Source organism: Scleropages formosus, chromosome 6, assembly GCF_900964775.1.
Source record: "Scleropages formosus chromosome 6, fSclFor1.1, whole genome shotgun sequence".
Classification (NCBI taxonomy): Eukaryota; Metazoa; Chordata; class Actinopteri; order Osteoglossiformes; family Osteoglossidae; genus Scleropages; species Scleropages formosus.
The window spans coordinates 1,604,456-1,628,423 of record NC_041811.1 but is presented as its reverse complement, the minus strand read 5'-3'; the positions used below and the strand labels follow the sequence as shown (position 1 = coordinate 1,628,423).

Here is a 23,968-nt window from a genome sequence, read left to right as displayed (position 1 = left end):
CTTTATCCTCACAGCTCTTAAGTCCACATGTCAAGGTCACTTACTCCTCAAGTGTACAGAACACAATCACTGCTGTTTCCTTGTCCTGTGAAGGGTGCCCCTGTCTATCCCTATGTGAGAGGGGAGACATGGGTGCCATGGTGGCACAGCAAGTAGCGCTGCTTTCTCCCATCGCCTGGATTATGTGAGAGAACATGGGTTCAATCCCTGCTCAGTCTGTGTGGAGTTTGCACATTCTCCCTGTGTCTGTGTGGGTTTCCTCCCACAGTCCAAAGACATGCTGTTCATGTTTCCCAATAGCGTGTGAGTGCCACAGAGAGTGTGTGATCCACTGATGTATGGATGAGTAACCCATTGTAAGTAGTGTATGTAACAGTGTAAGTCACCTTGGTGAATAAGGTGTGTGGGCTGATAACGCTACATAGAGTTCATTGGAAGTTGCTTTGGAGAAAACCATCTGCTAAATAAATAAATGTAAATGTGAGACAATGTCCCAATCTGTGTTTCCCTGTTCTACTTGCTGCTTGCTGCTCTTGGACAGAACCCAAGTGCCCTCAACCAGTGACCTGCCCGTGAGGACATCTCTCTTGAACCCAGGCTCCCCTCCCGGTGAACAGGCTTTTCGCAACTCTGGACATTTGGCCAGTGCTGTCCTCTCGATAGATTGCTCCGGAAATATCCGAGTGTTTGTGTGTGCACGGACATGTTTAAAGAATTGACTAAATCTGACCAAATCAGATGGAATCATGGTCCAGGAGTTACACTGTTCATGTGTCTTCACACCGACACTATATTTTACACACGTAAACAACAAGTGTGTGTTTTTGGCACATGCCCTGCTGACTTTGCTCCTTCTTTGTTGCTCTTCCTCTTCCTGCGGTCAGCAGGAAATTCTGGCGATGACTGCTGTGCCATGATGACTGCTGAACATCCAGCCTCAGACAGATCTCTCTTGCCCTCTACAGGACTCCCACGGTTCTGCAATGCCTTAGAAGGAAACACTCAGACCAGGTGTCGTTACACAGCTTTTTATTTATCATATTTATCAGCTCTGAAAAATAAGCTGCCCCTTCCCCCAAGTCTACCCCCCAGTACTGTGCAGCACACTGTGAACCAAGGACATGGGGGGTGATGGTCTCCCATCTGCAGGGCTGCACAGGGACATGTCTCCATGTGCCCAGTGTGCGTCGGTGTGTCTGGGTGACGGAAGCCAGGTAACAGGACAGAGCTTCTGTACAGTAACGGTGTGGTTTTAATAACCCTATGTCACCTTGCAATCATTGTGCACAGCGTTACACCCGGCGGGCTTCTAGAAATTTCAGATTTGCTTCATCGGCTCCAGGTTTGGAGACACCTGTGAGACGGAAATAGGAAACACACATTGACAGCAATTAAAAGTTACACATCACGCATGACAATTTATTCTGTGAGTACACAAGAACAACCTGCCTTAGTGAACTCCGTGGTTTACGTACCCGTGAAGTCACTTTCGAGAATTTGAGAAAAGCCTGAGTATGATTTTAGATTTTAAATAGTTGTTTTGGTTTTGGTTCAAGAGGATCACAGCCGCATAAGTGTCCAGCCTTCAGTGTCTGGTAAACGTGGGACTCCGGCCCTTTAAAAGGTGTGTCTTCGGGGTCCAGCCACACCCCCACAACTTGTCGTACTTACATCAAACTCTGCACCAGTGCACTTCCTGATATCGTCCACCGTTATCCCCTCCCAAAGCTCGATGAGGGTGAGGCCCTTCTTCTTGTCCACATCGAAGACAGCCTGTGAGCAACAGACACATCGGCACTGAAGCTTGAGCCGGTTTAGGAGAGTAGGTGTAAGCACTCAGTCGCCGGAGAGCAGTGTTGAGATGAGGTTTACAGTCTCTATCAAGTGACTAAAGCCACAGATACTTTACAGATGTGTCTTATTTACATGTTTTCAATAATGGATACTTTTCTGAAATATTCTGGTGTCTAACTTGCGCTTACCCTCCACACCAACAGATGGCAGTAAAGAGCACACAGATCGAAGCGGTGTTGGCGTTGTAAGGACCACTGTAATGCAACTCCCGTCACAGTGTTCACAGCACGTTTAGAGCGCAAACTGTTTGACAGTTGGCGCTATGTTCCATTTCGCTCATTTTACTTTTAATCGTGTTTACTCAGAATTAATAAAAAGTGAAAATGCGTCAGTGCCATCATACAGACCACACTATAGAATGTGTCCGAGTTATGAGTCGGAGTTATGAACGGACCGAGTTACAGACATGCGTATGTGTGAGGTGAGGAGCGGCTGCGCTACGCACACCGCTGCGTAACACAACAGTCCAGCATTCCCCCGCTGGGGGCAGCCGGTTCTCTGGGATCTTCCTGTGCCTGTGTGGCCAGGTGTGTCCAGGTGACATCCCGCAAAGGGAAGAGACGCTCACCTTCTCCGTGATGATCCTGTCCACGCACTGCTTCCCCGTGAGCGGCAAGATGCATTTCTCCAGGATTTTGTGCTTGCCGCCCTGAAAGTGAACAGCGGGTGTTCAGCACTAAGCTCATAACGCGGTTCTTCTGGTCATGGTCAATGGTGCAATGGACCATCCCACCTGTGTGCCTCACCGTGCCTCGGTGGTACTCAGGGTGGCGTTCAAGAATGCGGTACCTTGGCGGAGTGCTCCATGGTGACGACCACTTTGGTTCCAGCACTGGCCACGAGGTCCATGGCCCCACCCATTCCCTTCACCATCTTTCCCTGTTCATTACAGACACATGTTGCTGTAAGGTGTGTGAACTGCCTGCATGGTTTCGGCGTCACTCTGCCTCTGTGCTCCAGATGGAGTGTGAGTGTGAGTGTGAGAGTGCTGCCTCACCGGGATCATCCAGTTGGCCAGGTCACCGTAGCGAGACACCTGCATGGCCCCCAGCATGGTCAGGTTGACGTGTCCTCTGCAGCAGACACAGACACAGAGACACACAGAGAGAGGAGAGGGGAGGGGACCTTGAGCAGCTGTGGACTTTGACTACAGTTCTGTTGTCTCTCCACTGGATGCTCTTTCCCACTGACACCTGTGGCTCTGACACCACTGGGCTCTTTATGTGTGCAGGATCTATCTATCTATCTATCTATCTATCTATCTATCTATCTATCTATCATGAAGTCACAGTGAAAAACTCCAGGAAATTCCATGACACATGACACCTGAGACAGGTAGTTAGTTACCCCCTGATCATGGCAAAGGACTCATCGCTGGAGAAGTAGGCAGATCCGGGGAGCACTGTGACTGTCTCTTTACCTGGTAGCCAAAAAGGGTGAGGGGTTAAAGGTCACGAGCACAACAACAGCAACAGACCCAAAACGATAAGAAGGACAAGGTGCCTACCAGCATTGATGAGATCTGCATCCACCTGGTTTTCTGTGGGGTAAGGACCCTACAAAATACAGTGACACTGTACACTAACACAGGACCTGTGGGGTAAGAACCCTAAAACACACTGAGGCGGGGAGTCCTTACCAATCCCATAATGCCATTCTCACTCTGCAGGTGCACTGTGATCTCAGGGCTGATAAAGTTACTGGCCAACATCGGGATCCCGATTCCCAGGTTGGCTGAGGACACAGTTAAGACTTTTCCACAACATTTTTCCATTTTCTGCACTTTACTGCAAAACATTACTCTTATTTACTATAAAGCAGGGCCACTTCTGCTGTACCAGTTCAGGGTTAGTATCTTGATCAAGGGCACTAGAGCAGTAGGTAGGATCTGAACCCAGATGCCTCCAAGTTCAAGGGCAGATCGACCCCGTATTCGAAAAATGCACATGCAAAGGATACCATACATTCCATCTTCAAACTCGAGCGCCGCCCGCCGGATGATTCGCTCCCGGAGTAGGTCCGACTCCTTCTTGGGCTTGGGCTTCTCCTCCTTCTTCTGCACCGTGCGCTTCTGTGGGGTCACAGGGGAAACAGTGCCCCCTGCTGAGTGAACTGAGTAAAAGTGCCCCCCTACTGAGTGGATTGAGCTCTTGTGGCCCCTGTTCTCACACCCACCTCGATCCTCTTCTCATAGCTGGTCCCCTTCACAATGCGGTCCACATAGATGCTGGGTACGTGGATGTCTTCTGGGGCGAACGTCCCAACATCCACCACCTCTTCCACCTTAGGACCCGAGACAAAAGCTGCCATTAGGTCTGGGATGCCAGATCTCGCCGTTGAGCCTTCTGGAGGTGTCATGGGCTCAATTCAATGAAACATCAACGAAGGAAGGTGCCCACTTGACAACCCCAGCGAAGTGCTCATGATGGTTTCTGGTGAAGAGGGTAGTACCTGTCCATGATGTGGGCTGATTTGTAGGTGGCGGGAGATATTCTGAGGAGGGGTGGGTCGTATATAGGGTTTTAGGAGGGATGGAGTACTGGTGGCATGGTTGGTTTGTGTCCAGCCCCCTTAATTTTAGTACAAGGGTTTGAACATCTTTCCCTGTGTATTATTGTATGATAGAACCTTTCAGCTCCCTCTGGACTGAGAGCAGAAAGTCTGAAAAGATGTCAGGAAATTTCCAGAAAACAACAGCCTTTCGGAAGCTGGTGGAACCCCGCTGGCACATATATAAATGGGAATAATATTTCTAAGTTTCTCCTAATGATCTCAGGAGCTCAATTCCAGTGATCAACAGTATAAAAGGTGCATGAACAGGTGTGATGCAGAATGGTACCAGCTAAAAACAAGGTAAAAGATACATACCTCAACAATGGTCACCTTGGCTGCTTTGCACATGGGCTGGTTGAAGTTCCTCGCCGTCTTCCTGAACAGGACCAATCAAGGTGTGACGGACCTGTGTGCTGGCAGTGTGTTTGTTGCCTGCAGACCAACTACGTGCTCACTGTGTGTGGACTGCATTCCAACTGCATATTGACTGCATACCAACTACATGTTGACTGTATGCCGACTTCATGTTGACTGCATTTTAAATGCAGGCCGAATGTGTGTTCACTACATGCTGAATACATTGACTGTGTGTTGACTATATGTTGACTGCATCCCAACAGCGGACGCAAGTTCAAAGCCCAGCAGCTCCTACCTAAAGACAATGTTTCCAGCTCTGTCTGCCTTCCAGGCTTTGATGAGGGAGAAGTCACCGGTGATGGCCCTCTCCATGACGTAGTGCTGCCCGTTGAACTCGCGGACCTGCGTGGCAACACCCCGCCAATGAGCTCAGGTGTAGATGTGGTGCGGCACCGACCACCGGCGGTCACATGAACTCACCTCTCTCTTCTCGCTGGCAATGGCCACGCTGCCGTCCTTGTTGTACTTGATGGGCGAGCCTCCCTCCTGGATGAGCGTGCCGTAGCCCGTGGCTGTGAAAAAGGCTGGGATGCCCGCTCCTCCTGCCCGGATCCTCTCTGCTAGGGTGCCCTATGAGAGCATGACAGCCACTGCTGGTCAGAAACGATGGAGCATGGTCGCGGGGTGTATCGACACGGGCGGCGGTGGGGTTCAGCCTCACCTGGGGCGTGAGCTCCACCTCGAGCTCCCCAGCCAGGTACTGCCTTTCGAACTCAACATTCTCCCCTACGTAGGAGGACACCATGCGCTTGATCTGCTTGGTCTTCAACAGTAGTCCCAGTCCAAAGTTGTCCACCCTGCATGAGGCAACCTGGTCTGGTCAGGATGGGTAAGGCAATAACAGGGTACAAGAGTGTACTGCCACACACACACGCACCCAGCATTGTTGCTCACGGCTGTGAGCTGCTTCACCCCAGTCTTCAGCAAGCTGCCGATCAGGTTCTCTGGGATGCCACAGAGACCAAACCCTATGGCAGAGCACATCATCGTGGGAAGGGAGGCCAGAGAGTGCAGGTACCTGCACCCCCCACCCACTCAAATCATGCAGGCACAGCCTGGGCCCTACCTCCCACCAGCAGTGTGGATCCATCCCGGATGTCCTTAACCGCCTCTGTAGGATCACTGTAGAACTTTGCTGCTCTGGCAGCTGAGCTGGAAAGGAGACGGGTGGCGATCTGTGGTACGAGACACCTGACGCCAGTAGACTGGACGCTGACCTTCCCCTGGGAGGACACGGAGGGTGGGGGACAAATTACAGCCATGGGCACCCTTGCAGGGTGGGGAATGGTAACAAGATGCACCTCATGGAGTAAGAAGTCACGGTGGACCCTGTAGTGCAGTCACACGGATCTCGGCCACCTCTGTGCAGTAACAGGGCGCGAGAGCTGAAATGACCACATAGGCGTCACTCCATTTACCCTGGTACTTCACCTTAATTTAACCTGATGTAAATATATCAGTAGAAACTGTGAACTCCTGAATTAGTCACTTTGTGTGTATTGAGCTGTTCTGTTCTTTGGTAGAAAAGAGAGGTATTATATGCACTATACCTTTTACACATACGTTTACATATTGTACATTTTACTCTGTATGATACAGACTGGGAAAGAAGGTGTCCCTCCTTTGGCGTTCATTAGTAAACCATGGCTGGTACAGTACAGTACAGTAAAATGAATCACAAGTCCCAGTCCAAAGACAAGAGGAGAGCCTTCCTCCTGCAGCAGAGACTGTGCTGAGAGAGGCTTTACCATGGTCTTTACTCATCTAAGAAGTCCTTTAAGGTGTCTTTTGAATTAAGTGGATAATTGCATTAATATAATTATTATTATATACTTAATCACAATAAAGCACCTAATGATGGATGAAGGATGAGCTAGTAAACTGTCAGTAAAGGAGGACCAAACTGCATGTATTACTGAGCAGGATCATCCAGAGGTGCCTCCATGAGGTACAAATACAGCGAATGACATGTACACTGTGTGACTTTAACGCTATATCTGTTCGGTGTACAGTTTGCACATATGCATATCCTTTATGGTACCATATATCTACACTCGTGTACATATACATTGTTGGAGAGACGTCTCAGAGGCCGAGCGTGAACGGCAGACCCACCTTCTGCACAGAGTGCGCGGCGGCCAGGCTCACTCTGCAGCCTGGGCGCAGATGTGTGCACACCCTCTCTAGTCGACACAGGAGCTTCGAGGTGGCCATCCTCCACAGCTGCAGCACGACTGGGATGTGGCGATCTTCAGCCTGGTTCTGGAGCCTGGTTCAGGTCAGTGTGACGCACCTGAAAAAGGTAACAACGGAAAGACCAGTATCGTAAGAGGCTGTGCACAGAGATATAGGCAGGCAGGGCCAAGGACTCGGGGGGTGTGTGTGTGTGTGTGTGTGTGTGTGTGTGTGTGTGTGCGTGTGTGTGTGTGTGGACAGTTCCACCGTGGCACCATGTCCACATATTGACTCACAGTGGAGAGGAGTGCATGAACAGCCCAACTTTGCACAGTGTCTATCAAATCAAAGTAGGACACGGGACACCGGGGGTCTGATTTACTGTAGTTTACCGCACACGAGAGAGATGATTCATTGAAGGACTCTGATCACGGGAGATGTGAAGCTGCCACTGACAGTGTGTAGACCCGGTGGACCAAAGGTCCTGCGTCCTCCTGTGTCGGGTTTGTTGCACAATGATCGTTCTCAGGGCAGGATGGATCGATAGGCAGCATAAATAAATAAGGATGTGTGTGTAACCAGGCCAACTGAATATGAGAGACTTTATGAATGTATTAGTCAGTGTGTGGGTGTATGCAGCATGTGTGTAGCACTTTGCAAAGGTAGCAGTGTGACCAGTGAAGATCCGGTCCACGGTGGGACTACCCACGGTCTCCGACCCAGTGAACTGACATGGAGCCCGTCGCCGACCTTTGTGTATTTGCACATGCCGTAAAAAGTGTGTGTGTTGCGAAAAGCATCTTTCCAAACAGGCCCTGGGCAGATCGATGGAAATGAGGGGAAAGGTTGGACCTCAGAGCTCCCTCCTCGGGGCTATTTGGAACATCACTTTACTAACGTGTGTGTGTGTGTGTGTGTGTGTGTGTGTGTGTGTGTACTTCTGCTTAAAGTGCTGTCTGTGGCCATAAGGCAAGACGGGCCAAGGGTGAAGTCTTTGTGACCCTGTATGTCATTTAAAGGCAATAAATGATTGAATTCATGTATTACTATTACTATTATTAGCCACTTTCCAATCTTTTAATGCATTTATCGTGCGTTCTGGATTTGAGCGTCAAAAGACCAGATGTCGCGACAGCCACACAACTCATAAAGGCAGCACAGTCGTGACGAGGCGATGCTGAGGTGTGTGTTTGCACCCAAAGCGTTAAATGCGTGTGCGCAGGTGTGCTGAGAGCTTCAGGGCTTTGGGGCCATCGAGTACACACACGTCTACAGGTTAGCTCGTGAACGGTGTGTATGTGGGTAGCATACTGCAGAGAGCAGCCAAACACTGACAAACTACACAAACTGTCTCTTCAGCCTTGTTCTGGGCTCTGCAGTAGACTATTATTATTATTCATCTCACTCCTTTTCCAAGGTGTTTTTTTGTCAGATGATTAATTTTACACTGATTTACCCATTTATACACAGAATGGTCATTTGTATTGTACAAATTCAGGGTAGATACTTTAGTCAAGGCAGGTGGTGGGATGCGAACTAACAGCCGTGACGTTACACGGAGATGTGCTAACAGCTGCGCCATCTGCTGCCTCGCTGAGTCCCTGCACTTGTGCCTGTGCAGCCCCGTGTGTGCACCATGGCTCTTTTCGCAGGGCACAGTGTGTGTGTGTGTGTGTGTGTGTGTGTGTGTGTGTGTGTGTGTGTGCGCCATTCCTGTGATGGAATGGTGTCCCGTCCAGGGTGTACCCTTCTCCGTCTTGGGCCCAGTGATTCTAGGATAATCTCTGGATCTTCACAACCTCAACCAAGTCAAGAGGTTAATGCCAGTGTTAGAAAGGAAGGAAAGAAGGATGGATAGATGGATGGATGGATGGATGGATGCTTTTGCATATTGCCACCTAGTTAAACTGAACTAGCAGATGTTACTGAAGCACAAGAACACAAAGTTCAAAATAAAAGACAAGTACAACAAAAATACAAGTAAAGGGAATGGCAGTGGAACAGAGACAGCTGGTAGTGTATTGTATATTTACATTTATTCACTTAGCAGACACTTTTCTCCAAAGCGACTTACAATGAATATTATGTAGTGTTACTATCAGCCCACACACCTTATTCACTGCGGTGACTTATACTGCTAGATACACTACTTACAATGGGTCACTCATCCATACATCAGTGAAACACACACACTCTATCTATCACTCACACACTATGGGTGAACCTGAACAGCATGTCTTTGGACTGTGGGAGGAAACCAGAGCACCTGGAGGAAACTCATGCAGACATGGGGAGAATATGCAGACTCCACACAGACTGAGCGGGGATCAGCCCCACATCCCGTCCCTTGCTACTTGCTGGGCTATGGTAGTGTACTGTAGTGTACTGAGCCACTGCCTTTGGACCCACAGGTTTGATTCCAACCTTGGACTGTACCCTTTGGCACGATACTCCCTAAATTGCTCTGTTGTGTAAATACTTGTAAGTAGTTGAACACTGTAAGTAGCTTTGGAGAAAAGTGTCAAATAAATGTGAGTGTTTGTTAAACCTCCTCTTGTCCCCACCTGTGTGTGCTGCTCATGGCAAACGGTGCATGACTTTAAGTTTAATGATTCAAAGTAGGTGTAGGTGTGTGGATGTGGGGTGTGGGTGTGTGTGTGTGTAAACTATACTTCCCCCTCGGATTAATAAAGTTGCTTTAATCAATCAATCAGTCCATCCATCCATCCATGTCCGCCAGCACGTGGCGCTCTTGTCCCTCTCACACCGATAGGCTCAGGACGCTTCTCCGTCAGGCGCTTCGCAGTGCCTGGGCAGTTTGGGTGTAGGTTCAAGTCCCGCAAACGGTGCGCGGAGTTTGCGAGAGTTTCGTTCGACAGATCTGTCCCAGCGGGACTGACACTCTTTGATGTGTGTGTGTGTGACCTACAGATTAACTCTTCTATATCTAAAGACTGTGACGCTGGTTAAAGGTGTCTGCTAAGAACTAGTAGTTACGAATCGCAGTTAATATTTCACCTGGACCGGCTCGAGTTTCAAAGGTCCCGGTCCGGTGTCCTTCAGCTCAAGGTAGGAGTCGCACCAGTTTGTGGGTAACGGAGCGCGTCCGAAGACGGGGACACTAGGGGGCGCGCTACTGTAACCAGCCGCGCGCGCTGTTGAGGGGGGCGGTGGCGATGCGTGTGGTGTGTGTGAGGGGTGGACCCCGGGCTCCTCGGACTCTCGGACGCTGTCATGTGCTCCGTTTGTGTTGTGCTCATTCGCAGCTGTTGATCTTCTTCTTCCGTTATTGTTCCTTTGCTGCTTGTTTGTTTGTTGTTGCGAAGCCGGGCTGCGCTGCGCCGCGCCACTATCGGGTGAGTGAGATCCGAACCCACGTGGCTCGTGTGTTACTGCTCCGTCTAACCTGTCATCTGCAGCTAGTGTAGTGTAACCAACTGGTTTCATCGGTACACTAGACTGATTAGTACTCTTAGTACTAGTGGAGTTATAGGTGATGTGTTTACTAACCAATTAGTGGATAAACTAGTACAATCACAGGTAACTTGTTTACTCATCCATTATATTGGATGAACTAGTAGAACCACAGGTTGGTTGTTTACCAACCCATTAGTGCTGATTAGACTAGCAAAACCACAGCACAGGTTTGCAGATGTGTCCTTCTCACTGTGCAAGTCTGTTTTTTTTCTTTTTAAACCCCTTTTTCTTGCTGTGCCACCTCACTGGGGTGCAGTGTGACACTGCTTAAGGAGCGCAATCGGTAGAAACCTGTTGTTAATCTCATTCACCCTGGTTTACCATGGGTTACTCTGGTACTGAGGTCCTCGTACGCAACACACCTGTCGCACTTTGGGTTTATTATGACTGTATTAGTGTGCGGGTCACTGTGTTGCTTGTCGGTGGTTTATTGTGGCTGTGGTTCATTAGCCCCCCATGGTCTTATCACAGTCTTATCAGAGAGCTGCGTTCAAGGTGACAGCAGGGGCTCCGCTGCCTTTGGTCCAGTCGGAGTCCAGGGAGGTTTGCCCCACCTCCTCATCGAGCAAGAGACACCCCTGTAAGAGGAGCACCGCTCCCCCGCGCACACACACACGCACACCTGTCAGAAAGCTCCACCTCCCATATACATAGCGGTTACACACGTATACACACACTGACGTGCCGCCGTTCCCTGCAGGTTTGTCACTATGGAGGGCGGTCATCGTTTTGCCCATCTGTGCTGTGCACCTTTCCTGCTGCCGATCCTACAGGTGGTTTCTACCGCAGGTACGCTCAGTGCCAAAGTCAGGGTGTGTGTGTGTGTGTGTGTGTGTGTGTGTGTGTGTGTGTGTGAAAGCTGCTGACTGACTCACTCACTGACACAGACAGCGATGTGGGTGGTAACGAAGTGAATCAGTAGCACTAACAGTTCAGCCCTCTCCTTCAGGTGGGGGTCGGTTCCAATCCCACAGGACTCATTATAGAGCCTAAGAGCCACTTCAGCTGTGAAGCATTTTACACTTTTTTTTGTTAATTTTTGATGCTGTTTGCATCTTATATATTTTCTTTAAAAAATCCCTGAATGTAGTTGGGCAAACGTGAAAAAACGTAAAAAAATTATTTCACGTATTATTATTACACACACACACACACACACACACACACACACACACACACATATTCAGAACCGCTTGTCCCATACGGGGTCACGGGGAACCGGAGCCAACCCGGTAACACAGGGCGCAAGGCCGGAGGGGGAGGGGACACACCCAGGACGGGACGCCAGTCCGTCGCAGGGCACCCCAAGTGGGACTCGAACCCCAGACCCACCGGAGAGCAGGACTGTGGTCCAACCCACCGCACCCCCCATTATTATTATTACAGTTATGTGTATTATTCGCCTTTTATTGATTGTGACCTTGGAGTTACAAATGACTCGAGTTATGAACAGATGTCAGCTCTCGATAGTGGTCGTCTACAGAATAAAGTCAGAGCCATGTTTACGTTTGAACACATCACTGTGGTCACCGCTCTGTTATTAGGGGTTTGTTAGGAAGTGAGTAGTGAGTAAACATAGAGCTATAAGCTCTTACCGTGGTAAAATGGTATGAGTGGGCCTGAAGCGACTGTTTTTTAAGCTTCATTAATTTAAAAAGGGGGATACACCCTGGACAGTATACCAGTCCATGACAGTGTAGCCACTCACACACATTGACTCATCCATTCACACGCTGAGGGCAATTTAGCATCACCTATCCACCTGAACTTCATGTGTTTGGGCTGTGGGAGGAAACCCACCCAGATATGGGGAGAGCATGCAAACCCCACACAGACTGAGTGGGGATCAAACCCGTACTTTTTCACACCACCCAGGTGCTGTGAGGTGGTATCGTTACCTGCTGCGCCACTGTGCTGCCCTCATCGTAAAATGTATTCAGAAAATGAAAACAAAATGCAAGCACTTATGCTCCACATTTCAGTTCTCTTAAGGTTTTACACCAGTATGTCCAGCCTAGACTCCTTACTGTGCTGTCACTGCTCCCCCCTGCCTGTCTGTTGCCCACTGGAACCAGTGTGAGACACAGAACTGGTGTTCACAGTCACTGACCGCAGTGTCTCTGCCTGGAGTCTGCCCCTTCCCTGTGTGTGTGTGTGTGTGTGTGTGTGTGTGTGCTGCACTGCACGTTCCAACCCCAGGAAGAGCCAAACCCTTTGCTCAATGACAGCTTTTCTAGAATGTTCCCTCAGTACAAAGTGTACCGGTGTCTGTAAGAGGGAGTGCGCTGCTCCAGTTCCTGGAAGGATAAACATAACCATCTGTAAACATGTCCTCTGCCCTTGGACCGCATGGGAATGTGATCCTCATCTGCTGGACGGTGTCCCACCCTGAGTGACCGCTGTATCTATAAGTACCACACTATAGCTCACCCCACCACAGCCCAGCAGGGACACTTCCAGTGAAAGGAAAGCGCAAAAGGAATTCTCTGAGGTCCTTCCTCTGAGAAGGGGATGCGCGGTTGGTCAGTGTGGCGAAACTGCAGTCACGCACACCGTGGCTTCATCCCAGCAATTGTAGTCCTACCAAGACAGCATGGTAATAGCATGGTAATTACATGGTAATGTTGTGTGCAGGCTGTCCCGTCCTGGGTGTGTCCCCTCCCCCTTCAGCCCTACGTCCTGTGTTGTAGAGTTAGGGACAAGCGATTTCAGCAAATGTGTCTGTGTGTGTGTGTGTGTGTGTGTGTGTTGTGCGCAGGCATGGTTTGGTTATCATCTTTCAGCCTCACGACCATATCAGCTGTTAAAAGCATGAGGATTCTCACATTTCACGGCGACTTGTGGGATTTCCAGTGGAGTTACATAAGGAACCTGGACTTTGGGGCTCTTTGGCCATAGCACAGCAGTGCCTTTTCCGGAAGGTTCTGTGAACTTGCAGCGACTCCCAACCATACCGGAGATTTTCCTCAGTACACACAGCGCTGCTGTCTCTCTCCCTCCCCAGGTACTCCCACCATCCCCCACTTCACTGGCTGTCTGTCCCGGGACCATGAGACCTTCCGTTGCTGGTGGGACACCGGAAGTTTCTGGAACCTCTCGGCACCAGGGGCCCTTCGGGTGTTCTACCTCAAAGAGAAGTATGCAGGGTCCTTCGTGCACAGTTACAGCAAGGGTCCGACTGCCACATTTCACACCTTCCTACTAGCAGAGACCACCGGCTCCAGAAGTCTGTTTGTAACTTATGAGTCACTTAACCTCACAGTCAGTAAAGGGTTAAAAACGCAGAAGTCCTTCCATTTACTCACTGGGTGCATTCTGTAAAAACCTCAGATAGTCATAGCAAATAAAAAACATACTTTGTAAGACTTTTCAATATAATCAATAGTTCATACATTTGAAATTTATATAGTATTTCTAGTAATATTTTAAAAAAGATTAAGGTGACTAAAAGTTTGCACGTCTCCACAAATTCAGTTGTTCACTTGTGTAACTCCACTGGAAATTCAGACCTGATTGTTGACCTTTTTCAGCTCACAAACATCCAGCATTTCTCATTTTATTGATTATCGGCGCTCACAGACAGGGGATGTAAACACAGTGGAAGTGAGTTGAATTCAGGTGTTCCCACTCTTCTACCATTTGGGTGCTCTTTACTGCCGCCTATTGGCTCCGAGGGTGAAACACAAAGATTAGAAATCAGGTCAGTGAAGAAAATGCAGGTGAATGTAAATAATTTGGGAAATGATTTGGTGAAGGTTAACAAGTGGATAACGGTTACCGGACAGTGGTTTGTGGATAATGTAATGACCAACTTGGTGCTCCCTGTGTTTGGGTCTAACGGGAGCCCTGTGTGCTGTGTGCCTGCGACAGCTCTCCCGGGACCTGGCACGAGTGTCCCGAGTATAGTGTGTTGGTGCCCAACGAGTGCTACTTCAGCACGCGGCACACGTCCGTGTGGACATCCTACTGCGTGCAGCTGCACGACGCCGCCCTGGACGCCACCTACGATGAGCTCTGCTTCAGTGTCGACTCCATCGGTCAGCCCCCCAACCCTCCCGCTATGGACACGGAGCACGCGTGTAAGCGTGGTTCCACCTTAATGACGTGAGCGTGCCGCCCGGCAGTGTTCCCCGAGCCACCCGTGGGCCTCAACTGGACACTGCTGAATGCGAGCCGCTCCGGGCTCCACTACGACGTTCTGGTGCACTGGGACCCCCCGCCATCAGCGGACATCAGGACTGGCTGGATCAGCCTGGAGTACGAGGTCCGGTACCGCGAGAAGGACTCAGCCCGCTGGCGCACGGTGGGTCCCGTCCCTTCCCGTCCCGTCCCGACAGACACCCTCTCTGCCCCTTGTGCCCTTGCTCTGTACAGATACGACTGGGACTGGACATGTGTTCATAACTCATTTTGTTTGTAACTCCACACTCACACAAGTATTGATTTTGTTATCTGTATTGACTTAGTGTTTGCGGAGTTATTAATACAGATAATAAACACATTCCTCCGTTTTTCCACTGGTTCTTTCTACAGAAAGTTGTAATAACTCTAATGAAATGCAGCTATAAATAAAAATACTTTAAAAGACTTTTTAAATACTTTATTAACAAACAGGAAACATTAAAATGAATTTTAAAATAAGTGACAAAGGCGCTCTGTTCTTGTTCCTCTGATTGGGTGCCCTTTACCGCCAGCCATTGACTTGGAGGGTAAACACAGGTCAACTGCGCTCTGCTGTAGACAGAAATTTTCCCTCTCTCACTCTCGCTCCCCCCCCCTCCCTGAAGATTGAGCCCATCTCCAATTAGTGCTGATTGGCTAATCCTTAATTGACCCAATTACCCAGTAAACAACAGAAAAAACCTAACAATACGAGAACTACTCGAAGACACACAAAAAAACATCAACAGCCTGCAAAACCATAACCCTCTCCATAGTAATACAAAAACGATTATATATCAATAATAATTAAACCAAGCAAATACACAGCAATACAACACGTGAACGGTAATTCTTACTGTATGACTTCAGTGTAAGTGCCTTGCTCAAGGGTACGACAACAGGAGGTGGGATTCCAACCTGCAACCTCTGATCCCAAAGGCAGCAGCTCGAACCACTGCGCCCTCTGCTGTCCAGCTGCACTAAAGCAGTGTTCATAGGGGATGTTTTATACATTCTGCCACTTAGTGCCATGTGCCTGCAGTCCCCTGACACACCTTTCCTCCTGTGCTTCAGCTGGACATGATCTCCAGCACCGAGCGCTCCATCTACGGCCTGTGTGTGGGCATCGAGTATGAGGTCCAGGTGCGGTGCAGAATGGTAGCCCACAACAACTTTGGTGAGTTCAGCCGAACTCTCCGCATCTTCCTGGCACAGAGTCCCTCGAGAGGTGAGCTACAGTTTTGGTTACAGTTACCGTTAGTTTACTCACCCGCTTTACTGACAGACTCACTCATTACCACTTCAACGCACATGTGTCCTTGAGTACGAAATTTCCATTCTTGTACTCATTGTACTACTCAGATCTCCTTAGTTTAGTGAGAAGGTCATACTTAATTTAACATTTCTATTCATTTGTAATATTTAATATAATATTAAATATGTTCCTGTTATAAAAAAAAATCATCTTTATGTTTTTATACCGGGTAGGCTCCGGTTCCCCCGTGACCCCGTATGGGACGAGCGGTTCTGAAAATGTGTGTGTGTGTGTGTGTGTGTGTGTGTGTGTGTGTGTGTGTGTGTGTTTTTAACTTTTACAGTACAGCTGTTTATTGATTAAGGCTGGTGTGTGCAGTTCACCCAATCAGTATCCCAGTCAGTCGTGATCAATGATGAGCTCACATGGCCTGCACTGGAGACTCATTCCTGCACTCCACAGAGCCTTGTAGCACATTACTCACAATACAATGGGAGCTGACAGGCAAACTCTTGTTATTTTTCAGAGTCGAGCTTCTCTATGGCCACGACGCTGATCTTCACAGCCATTGGGGCTGGGATCCTTATCCTGCTGCTGGTCATCTCCCAGCACCACAGGTCACTCAGCTCATATGTGTGATCATATTTATTTTCCTGTAAACTTAGCCATAAATGCATCTAACTATTGATCAGACCCCCGTACATGTGAAGGACCTACATGTGATTTTGTCTCTGCTTCAGGTTAACGGTGATTTTCCTGCCACCGGTTCCTGGCCCCAAAATCAAAGGCATTGATCCGGACCTGCTGAAGGTACCTGGCCTCCTGCAGTGCTGTACTTATAATATTTGATGAATATTCAATTTGACTCATTAACATTGGGTTATCTCTACAGTTTCAGTGAATTTTGTCATAATACCAGCATAAGAATCCGAACAGGAACATTATTATACGGTCAGACGTACTGAAGAAACTTCTAACACGTTGCTTTCTTCCTTGCTTTCCCATGGCACATCAACCCACTCAAACACACATGTACACATGCACATGCATGGTCAGAAGGGCAAGCTGGATGAAATTAGCTCCATCCTGGGCAGACAGGACCATTACAAGGTGGACAATACCAGTGGGGACCTCTTAGTGGACTTCATCGAACTGGACCTGGAGGAACCAGGCCAGAACGTCGAGGACTCGGAGTCGAAAGGTTATTCTGACCCAAACCAGTCAGACCTCTGCTGCTTTATCCAGGATTGTCACTCTGGGAGAGAGAGCTCTTGTAAGTCAGAGTTGTCTGACCATGACCTCTCGACACTTGAGTCACCAGCTCGCCCCATCAACCTCAGCCCACCAGCCGCACCTTCAAACCGTTTGCCACTCTGTCATAAGCACAGTCAGCCAGCCACAACTCCTTACAGCCACGTGGGCAAGGTGACTTCTGTGGGCGAACTAGTGTTGTCAGCTGGCCAGATGGATCCCAGAAGCATTGCGTACACCTCAGAGATCTGCACTATGCAAACCAGTGCTGACCTCAGCCAGAGGTGGTGCTATGAGCCATCAAAAGGAGGTGTATCCCTTGGAGGCCCCTCCCTGTGCCAGTTAAGCCCCTCCCTATCTCCTCCTGCAGACTCAGGATACACAGTGCTGTAAGGGCTAGCAGAGCTTTTTAATAACCTGGCAACTTTTAGTATAAAGTAGTTATAATAATATCTGTATTTTAAACTGCTGCACATTTACAGAAGCTACTGCGACTGGAATCTAGAACCTTCTTTTAGAGTTCCCTATCTATGAGAGTAGAACGCCCTTATGTGATGCAAGATGAGTTCATGTAAACATGTAACTGATGGGTGCTTCATGCACAGCACATCTCATTACTTCTTGTACATGCTTTTTTATGTAACTTGCATTAAAACATTAACTGCTTGTGATTGTGCCAGTCTGATTATGCGTATGGTCCTACAGGGTTTCAATGACAATGGTCATCAGCAATGTCATTTTTGTTGTTGCTGTGGAATGCATGCCAACTCTTGACCACTCGTGGCACAGTCCCCTTCTTCGCTGGGCACTTCTGAGAGGTCCCGGTAAGAGGAGAGGGACACACCTGGTCACTCGGGTATTTTACGGGACTTTGTGGGAGTGACCAGGAAAAAGAAAAGGCGCAGAAGGAAGGCTGGGTTGATCACCGGTACTACAGTGGGGGTGCCGGTCTTGACTGCGACCCCTCAAAGGACCGAGAAGATGTTCCCTCCTCCATAGTGGTACCCGATCATTCGGTCTTATTAGTTATTGATTTATCTCGGGTGGGGTCATCCCCTAGGTTAAGTTTGTCAGGGCCGGGGGAATAGTCCCACCCGACAGCTATGGAGAATGGAGATTTTTGTTTAGAAAAACTGTTCGAATAATTGATTTTAATTTGTAGATTTTATAGTATTTTAGTATTTACAGTGTTTTATTTTTATGTGTTTAGTATGAATGTTTAATTTTTATGGTTTTAATGATGGAGCTAAATCAGAATGTGGCGGTTCTAGCATAGGTGCCAAGGTACTTTTCTTGTGGGTATGGTACACGTGTTTCAAACCTTGTATTTAAACCACTTTTTGGTGAAAGGTTTTAAAGTCACAGGTTCTTTTTGTTATAATGGAAATTTATATTTGCTTTTAAATTCTGATGTTTATTACTCTTTGTACTAGTGATCCAAGATGTTTGGAGAAGTGAATAAGCTGTCATGTTTATGTTGAGAGATGGTTTTATAATGAAATGTGAGGATGTTATTTTATGTTTGTAATGTGGAATATTGGAAGTTTTATTTTGTTCTTATAAGTTATGGTATGAATAAAGTACTTAAAAAAAAAAAAAGACTGGGATTCTGGGGAGTTCCTGGGGTAACCCCTTAACCATGGGGCACAGCAGGAGGGCTGGGGGTGCCCCATGGGGATTCTCCAGTGTTTTGTATGACTTGTACTGTCTGAAGTGTACTTGTTAAGACTGCTAGCGAAAAGACATGTATGCACCTAATAAAGAGCATGTTCCTTTTACCCTGGCTCCCGAGCCAGTTTCTAGTAGCTCTATGGGGGTTAGCTACACTGGTGTCAGAAGCGGCATAGAGCAGGGTTTGAGTGAACAGACCCAGAGAACACACCGCAGAAGAGGTGCATGCGGCAAAGGAGAAACCCTTGGAGCGCTGGCTGTGGATATCTAGCTCCTGGCGCAGCGGGCGTACCCGCAATACCCCGCAGCCATCCAAGAAGACGCTCGCCCCGGAATGCCTGCAGCAACACATCAGGCTTGCCACCCCAGCTAATTTAGATGCGGTGCAGCGCGAGGCGGGACACACAGAACCCGTCCTAAGAGAGGCGAAGGAGCCCGCGCATTCTTGCCGCTCCCTGACTGGAGGACATCACTGATGACGAGGCGGAGGGAGAAGCTGCGCGCCAACGGCCGCCTATCATCTGCTGGTGTTATCGGAAGCGAGGTCACCAGGCGCGTCACTGCAGAGATCCCGCCCCCGCCTGGTCTCAGGGAAACGGCAGAAGGGCGGCGCTGTGACGGGGGTTTCGCCCTGTGACTCCGCCCCCTCTCGGGGGCGTACTCTCGTTCCCTGTGGGACGCCTGGGAAAAATCCGCTGCCTCCGGCTGCCCTGCCTAATAGAGGGCGTGCCCTGCGAAGCCCTCGGGGGTGCTGTCTGAAATGGCGCGCCGTCCCCCCCATGGCTGGACAGAGGTGTCAGCGAGCCTGCGTACGGTCACAGGAGAGACCGTGGCGATGTGGGGGAAAAGACGTTTGCGCGTGGCCATGGGCAGCCAGCTGTTGGAGCATGAGTTCTGGCTCGCGAAGATCCAGGATCCATGCATTGTAGGAATGGACCTCCTAGGGGTGGTTCTGGACCTGGACAGACGCTCGCTCCAGCTGGCAAATGAGACTATTGCCCTCACTCATACACAGCGGCGGTGGAAGATCCTCAAAGCCGAGTCTGCACTCAGGGAAGACGTGTTGCAGTGACTCGGACCCGCTGGTGTGGCGAAGACGCTGCACCGGCTGCGCCAGCGGTTTCACTGGGCAGGATGCCGTCAAGGCGTGGATTGCACGGCGCGTAAGGCCCCTAGCGACTGGTCGCACGCCACCCTGCAGCGGCTTCAGTCGGGCGCCCCGATGGAGCGTGGACGTGCTGGGACCCTTACCCCGCACTGATCAGGGGAACCGTTACGTGCTCCTGGCTATGGACAATTTTACCAAGTGGCCTGAGGCGTATGCAGTACCGGATCAGAGTGCGTTGACTACGGCAGAGCAGTTGGTGGAGGAGATGTTCTGCCATTTCGGGGTGTTGGAGGAGCTGCACAGTGACTAGAGCAGGAACTTTGATTCGCAGACAGCTGGGTGGGTCCCTGCGTCATCCTGGACCGGCTGTCCGACGTGGTATACAGGGTGCAGATGGGACCCAAACATCGCTTGGTGGTGCTACACTGTGACAGGCTCGCCCCTTACCATCCCAAGGAGTCCGCAGAGGAGCCCCCGTCGCAAGGTCGCCACGTCCCGCGGATTCACCACTGGGGACCAGACCCAAGACGGAGCGCAGGTTGCCTCCGCATCTGCGGGACTTTGTGTTGGCAGGTTTTACAGTCGCTGGGACGGGCAACTTCTGAAGGGGGGGCAATGTAACGGCGTTGAGTTGTACCAGCGTTGTGTAAATAGTTGATCTTAGTGTTCATGTGTGTACATAGTTGTGTGTGTCTTGTGTTGATCGGTTGTCATTTTATTTATGTTCAGTGTGCACGAGTGGGATTCTGGGAAGTTCCTGGGGTAACCCCTAACCATGGGGCGCAGCAGGAGGGCTGGGGGTGACCCAGGGGGATTCTCCAGTGTTTTATATGACTTGTACTGTATGAAGCAACTTTGTTAAGATAGCGAAGAGACATGTATGCACCTATTAAAAAGAGTATATTCCTTTTTACTCTGGCTCCCGAGTGACTCCCCAGCCTGTTTTTAACAGTTTAATAATGAGGGAACGCTACCTTATTGTTATTACATTAAAGATGTTTTAAGGTATCCAGAATTGTTTCTGGAATATTTTTTATGCATAGAAAGGTACAGCAAAACAAACATTTGATTGACGTTAGACGCAAACCTTACTTAACTGCTCCTACTTCAAATCTCCTTTGAAGTCAGATTTAGGAAAGGAACTCGTTGGTAATCCAGGGACTGCTGTGGACTACAGAGCAATGTCGAGATCGCGTTAGCACTGTAGGTCTGTGTAACCGCACCACAGACAAGGCTAAGTGGTCAAACTGCACCCGTTATTTCGGTGCTCAGGAAAACAGGTTGGTGTTTGCGCTTCAGAAAGAATAGCTTCACAGGTAGCTGTGTTGGTAGTTCGTAGTTTGTCTTTTGCCTCATGGCCGTCGTTGCACCGAATGATTAGTACAGCTCGGTCCTTCCTGCTCAATTCCCTGCAGCACTTGCGCACCTGAGCAGCCTGCCAAAACCAACCGGGCAAAGTACGTTGAAATAAAATAAAAAAAAAAATAGCAGCGAAGGCGAAAAGTTTTAGGCAAATTATAGCAGCCACTCCCCTATGCTTTATCTAGTAAATCATCATGTGTTATTAGCAAGATCAAGTGTATTAGCCAATAGCCGAGCAGCAATTGAAGCGTTTAGTAATGTTTAGACTAGATGGAATATTTTATATGTACATTTCTGTCAGAAATAGTGTGGGTGTGTGAGACACAGAAAAGAGCAGTTTGAGGAAGCCATGAAGAAGCTGCGAGCGGTGGAGCTCGACGGGCTCCTCAGCGGTTTCACACACGTCGAGAAGGTTCGTGTAGAAAAAAACAAATACACGCACTAACAATCAGCAAAACTTAATAATTAAACACATTTGTTATCAATGCGAGGATTTAAGTAAATGGGTGTAAAATAACGTTGCATTTAAGTAATGTATGCTGGTATGTGGTACTGTACTCACCTCGTCTACACTCAGATGGCCATTATTATAAAGTAATGAAGCAATTATGTTAAATATGACCAAATGTAGATGATTATTGGGAGTGTTTTCAGGCTGTGAGTGAATTGATGGGCAAGAACACCGTTCTGGAAGTGAAGCTGGATGAAACTAGAAGGCTGATGAAACTGAGCCAGAGCAGGGAGAAATACCTGAAGGAAGGTGAACAGGACACATACACGCAGACAGACAGACAGACAGACAGACAGACACACACACACACACACACACACACACACACACACACACACACACATATGCATGCATGCAAAAAGTATGTGCAGCGCCGATGACAACGTGCCGGTGATACACTTGTCCTCCTCCAGAGAGAGACCAGCTCAAGGACATGGTTGCTGAGCTCCAGAGTGCTGTGGAGCAGCAGTGTGACCTGAGGGGTAGCTATGACAAGTCCTCTCTCTGCTCCAGCAGCAGCTTTCACTATCTCATCCTGCTTGTCCTCTGTCCTCTCCCCTCACTGCCCATGTTCTAGAGGAGAATGAGACTTTGAGCAGTGCTCTGGAAGACATTAAGAGAGAGTATGAAGCCAAGCTGCAGGTCAGGGGAATGATGTGTCATTATTAATATATTTCCCAGAAACACTTGCTGCTGTGTTTGTGTTGACATGCCAAGAGGCATTTTTTTTCCAGCTGAAGTATTTGTAAAATTGCATTGTTTACACACAAACTCAGCACATATGTGATAAACAGGAGTTGTGAAGCAGTGTGCCTTAACTGCGGTGCTCAGGAAAGCAAAGTCCGTGAGGACAGGCTCAAGAGGGACCTGTGTGAGCTGAAGGAACGCCACCATGAGGAGCTGGAGGACCTGCACCAGGAGATGCAGCGTGCCGGTGAGCGCCTCCTTCACTTCTTTTGTGCTCCGTCCGCACGGCTCTGCGGGAAATGGGCAAGAAGCTGGAGCCGTTTCACGCACACACTTGCTTGCATACACGCTGTTCTACTGCTCCGCTCCATTTGGACAGCGGAAGCCAAGAAAATGGAGATGAGGGCTGCTGTGGAGATGAAAGAAACAGAGCTGGAGGAGCTGCGCAGCAAGATAATGGAGCAGGAGAAGGAGAGGCACAGCGAGCTTCTGAAGCTGCAGATGGAGGTATGGCTCAGACAACCGTTTTTACAGCGTGGACTGAAACTGGTCTAACATTGCACATCTGGGTCTGTCTCGGTGTCCATGGCTGGTCAGTGCCAGGTCAAGTCCTTGACCTCTAGTTCCTGGCTTTTTTCCCAGTTCAGCGCCAAGCTGGCCCGAGCACAGGCCTCCCAGCAGGCCCAGAAGCAGCACCACAGGGCTCTCCCTGCCCTAAGGAATGTCTTCCACCGGGTCTGTCTCTTAGCGTCCCCCGCTTGTCCTCCTGGGCTTGCTTCCACAACATGAATTTACACATACAGTAATGTGTTCTTCCTTGTCATCTGGAGTATGGAGAACACTTTTGTGTGTGTATTTGTGCATTGTGTGTCCTACTCCACAGAAGCTGCAGTTCCTGCAGGAGGAGAAGAGCAGGGAGGTTGCGGCTCTTCGCCAGCAGGTGGCAACACTGCAGCAGCAGCTCTCCAGTCTCAACCCCTCATACAAGTCCAAGAGGAAGAAGACCTCGCCATATGAGGGCGATCTGTGTAGATCATCTGCTGGGCTTTGACCCTGTCCACACTCATGTGTTTAGCTTTGCTGGTCAGCAAAAAGCTCTTTGTTCATACAACATTGAACTCCACCGTGAACACAGTTTGAAGTATCTACAGTGTTTTACTGTAACACCATCACTGTGTACACACACTGTTCAACAACCAAAGTGTTTTAGCACAGTACACATGTGATACTCGCACACTCTGACATGCTCACAGTGTTCAGACTGCTGTTCAGTAACCATTGCAACCCTGTGCCAAAGACCAAAAAATAATTCCACTTCTCACAGTTTGTCTGTATGGTTTTAGTTCATTACACCAAGACACGGTAGCCTTCATGGTTCCCTTACACCAGTGAAGATGATTTATGAATGTATAAATATTCCGCTTGTGCTGTCAGTCACGTTGAATTTTGAATTTTTGTTGAAAGTTCTGGTGTAGTGTTACCTTGT

The 23,968-nt window shown here is 49.0% G+C and overlaps 3 protein-coding genes across 7 annotated transcripts; 2 read left to right on the top strand and 1 right to left on the bottom strand.

Moving 5' to 3' along the window:
• Positions 1-1,012: 1,012 nt before the first annotated feature.
• LOC108932027 (succinyl-CoA:3-ketoacid coenzyme A transferase 1, mitochondrial-like) lies at positions 1,013-7,370 on the bottom strand. 2 transcript variants are annotated; one of them, XM_018748174.2, is made up of 18 exons: positions 7,296-7,370; positions 6,940-7,117; positions 5,891-6,047; positions 5,702-5,792; positions 5,486-5,621; positions 5,245-5,394; positions 5,060-5,166; positions 4,723-4,783; positions 4,030-4,137; positions 3,814-3,925; positions 3,494-3,588; positions 3,362-3,410; positions 3,202-3,274; positions 2,852-2,927; positions 2,644-2,733; positions 2,423-2,503; positions 1,672-1,773; positions 1,013-1,354 (listed from the first exon to the last, which is right to left on the bottom strand). In XM_018748174.2, exons 2-18 carry the CDS (start codon positions 7,036-7,038, stop codon positions 1,319-1,321), a joined length of 1,623 nt encoding a protein of 540 aa, XP_018603690.2. In that variant the 5' UTR covers positions 7,039-7,117; positions 7,296-7,370; the 3' UTR covers positions 1,013-1,318. The 2 variants fall into 2 exon arrangements, with proteins under 2 accessions (XP_018603690.2, XP_018603689.2); XM_018748173.2 differs by lacking the exon at positions 7,296-7,370 and having other exon boundaries at positions 6,940-7,234.
• Positions 7,371-10,203: 2,833 nt separating this feature from the next.
• LOC108932026 (growth hormone receptor-like) lies at positions 10,204-18,325 on the top strand. Of its 4 annotated transcripts, XM_018748172.2 has the most exons (10): positions 10,204-10,355; positions 10,948-11,056; positions 11,177-11,265; positions 13,481-13,613; positions 14,347-14,513; positions 14,601-14,779; positions 15,712-15,865; positions 16,419-16,509; positions 16,633-16,702; positions 16,949-18,325. In XM_018748172.2, exons 3-10 carry the CDS (start codon positions 11,187-11,189, stop codon positions 17,534-17,536), a joined length of 1,461 nt encoding a protein of 486 aa, XP_018603688.1. In that variant the 5' UTR covers positions 10,204-10,355; positions 10,948-11,056; positions 11,177-11,186; the 3' UTR covers positions 17,537-18,325. The 4 variants fall into 4 exon arrangements, with proteins under 4 accessions (XP_018603688.1, XP_018603686.1, XP_018603685.1 ...); XM_018748170.2 differs by lacking the exon at positions 10,948-11,056 and having other exon boundaries at positions 10,284-10,355; XM_018748169.2 differs by lacking the exon at positions 10,204-10,355 and having other exon boundaries at positions 10,400-11,056; positions 16,952-18,325.
• A 2,739-nt stretch (positions 18,326-21,064) lies between these two features.
• Positions 21,065-23,968, top strand: ccdc152 (coiled-coil domain containing 152). Its single transcript, XM_018748179.1, has 9 exons — positions 21,065-21,202; positions 21,586-21,696; positions 21,939-22,044; positions 22,209-22,277; positions 22,373-22,437; positions 22,627-22,729; positions 22,862-22,989; positions 23,125-23,217; positions 23,366-23,968. The coding sequence occupies exons 2-9, from the start codon at positions 21,634-21,636 to the stop codon at positions 23,531-23,533; spliced, it is 795 nt and encodes a 264-aa protein (XP_018603695.1). The 5' UTR covers positions 21,065-21,202; positions 21,586-21,633; the 3' UTR covers positions 23,534-23,968.